We start from the raw sequence: 1,545 nt of genomic DNA on the forward strand, positions 1-1,545 counted from the left end.
CTGGGTGGCAGCGGGAGCTGCGTGCGGCAGGGCGCGGAGGGTGCGGTGGCGGCCCGGGTGGCGGTGGCGGTGCCGGTGGCGGTGGCGGTGGCGGTGCCGGTGCTGCGGGGCCGTGCGGGGCGGCGGCCGGCGGGCCGGGCCCCTGACGTCAGCGGCCGGGGCGGCTGCAGCTGCGGGCGGCGCTCCCCGAAGCGGCGGTGGCTCCGCTCCGCTCCTGCGCTCACTCCGCGCTGCCGCAGCCCCCAGCGCCCGCGGCGCCCGGGCGCTCCCTCTCCGTGCAGGTAACGGGGGGCTCCGGGGCGGGCAGCGGCACCGGCACGGAGGGGCAGGACCCGCTCGGCTCCGGCAGCCCGGAGCCGCCGCGGCGCGGGGCTCTGGCACCCGACCGCCGCTCCCTCGCTTCCTTTCCCGCGGCAACTAGTCGGGGTGCCGAGGATTTGCGAAGCCGGAGTGGCGGCGCGGTGCCCCGTCCCGGCACCCCTCCGCCTCCCCACGGCAGCGAGCTCGGAGCGGGGCCGTAGCGGCGCGCGGGGCGCAGGCTGCCGCAGCCGGGTTTGGGGCGGGGGGAGCTGCCCAGGGTGGGTGCCTCGGGGCGCTGATGTGTCCGGCTCCCTTTGCAGGCTGCTCGGGTACTTAAGAGCGAGCGCGAGAGCCGGCAGCATCCCGGGCATTTCCAGCGAGCGCCCGCCAGCAGCCCGACACCGACTGAAATTTAAACGTCTTCAGAGAGGGGAGGAAGATCCTCATCTTCCGTAGCCTCCTCAATGAGTGCCAAGCTCTCCAAAGAGTTAAGACTGTCCCTGCCGCCTTGTCTTCTGAACAGGACATCTGCCACCTTAAATACCAGCAGCACCTGCATCACGCAAGTGGGTCAACTCTTTCAGTCCTTCTCATCCACGCTGGTTTTAATTGTCCTGATCACCCTCATCCTCTGCCTGATCCTCCTCTCCCTCACCACCTTCCACATCCACAAGAGGAAGATGAAGAAGCGGAAAATGCAAAGGGCACAGGAGGAGTACGAACGGGACCACTGTGCCCGCAGCAGCAAAAGCAGCAGCCAGCACCCCGGGACAGTGGTGCAGGGAGAGGCACCCCAAGGAAGAGACAGCCGACTGGGAAGACCCCCCCAGGACTCGGAGATCCAGCGCTCCTCCAGCGCCTCGGCAGCCCCCAGCTCTCAGCAAGCACAGGCTTGTTTGGACACAGCTGGCGCGGGGCTCCTGCAGACGGTGATCTTGTCATGATGGTTTGGGGGAGACCTCGCGAAGGCACTGATTGATCTTTGTAAATATCTGAGTGATTATTCTAGTCCCCGAAGAAGAAGAAAACATTGCTAATTCAGATGAATGAACAAGCCCATGATCCAAGCGCATGACAGATCACATTGCATTTCTCATTGACTGTCTGAGGAAAGGATGAGTCTTTTGGCTGGAGAAGGAGCTGCACACAGCTACTAAATATCAAGTCGTCCACCTGCACGACAGGGTCAGGGGTAGGGGGTCCCTTTTCTCTGGACATTATCACCCCATGTGCAGGGATAATTGG

General features: G+C 65.0%; 1 protein-coding gene across 1 annotated transcript; it reads left to right on the plus strand.

The window, feature by feature from the left end:
• The first annotated feature begins 764 nt into the window (after window positions 1-764).
• On the plus strand, window positions 765-1,244 carry C2H11orf87 (chromosome 2 C11orf87 homolog). Its single transcript, XM_062514642.1, has one exon. The coding sequence runs from the start codon at window positions 765-767 to the stop codon at window positions 1,242-1,244; it is 480 nt and encodes a 159-aa protein (XP_062370626.1).
• Window positions 1,245-1,545: the final 301 nt, after the last annotated feature.

The sequence above is a fragment of the Cinclus cinclus genome, chromosome 2, assembly GCF_963662255.1.
Source record: "Cinclus cinclus chromosome 2, bCinCin1.1, whole genome shotgun sequence".
Classification (NCBI taxonomy): Eukaryota; Metazoa; Chordata; class Aves; order Passeriformes; family Cinclidae; genus Cinclus; species Cinclus cinclus.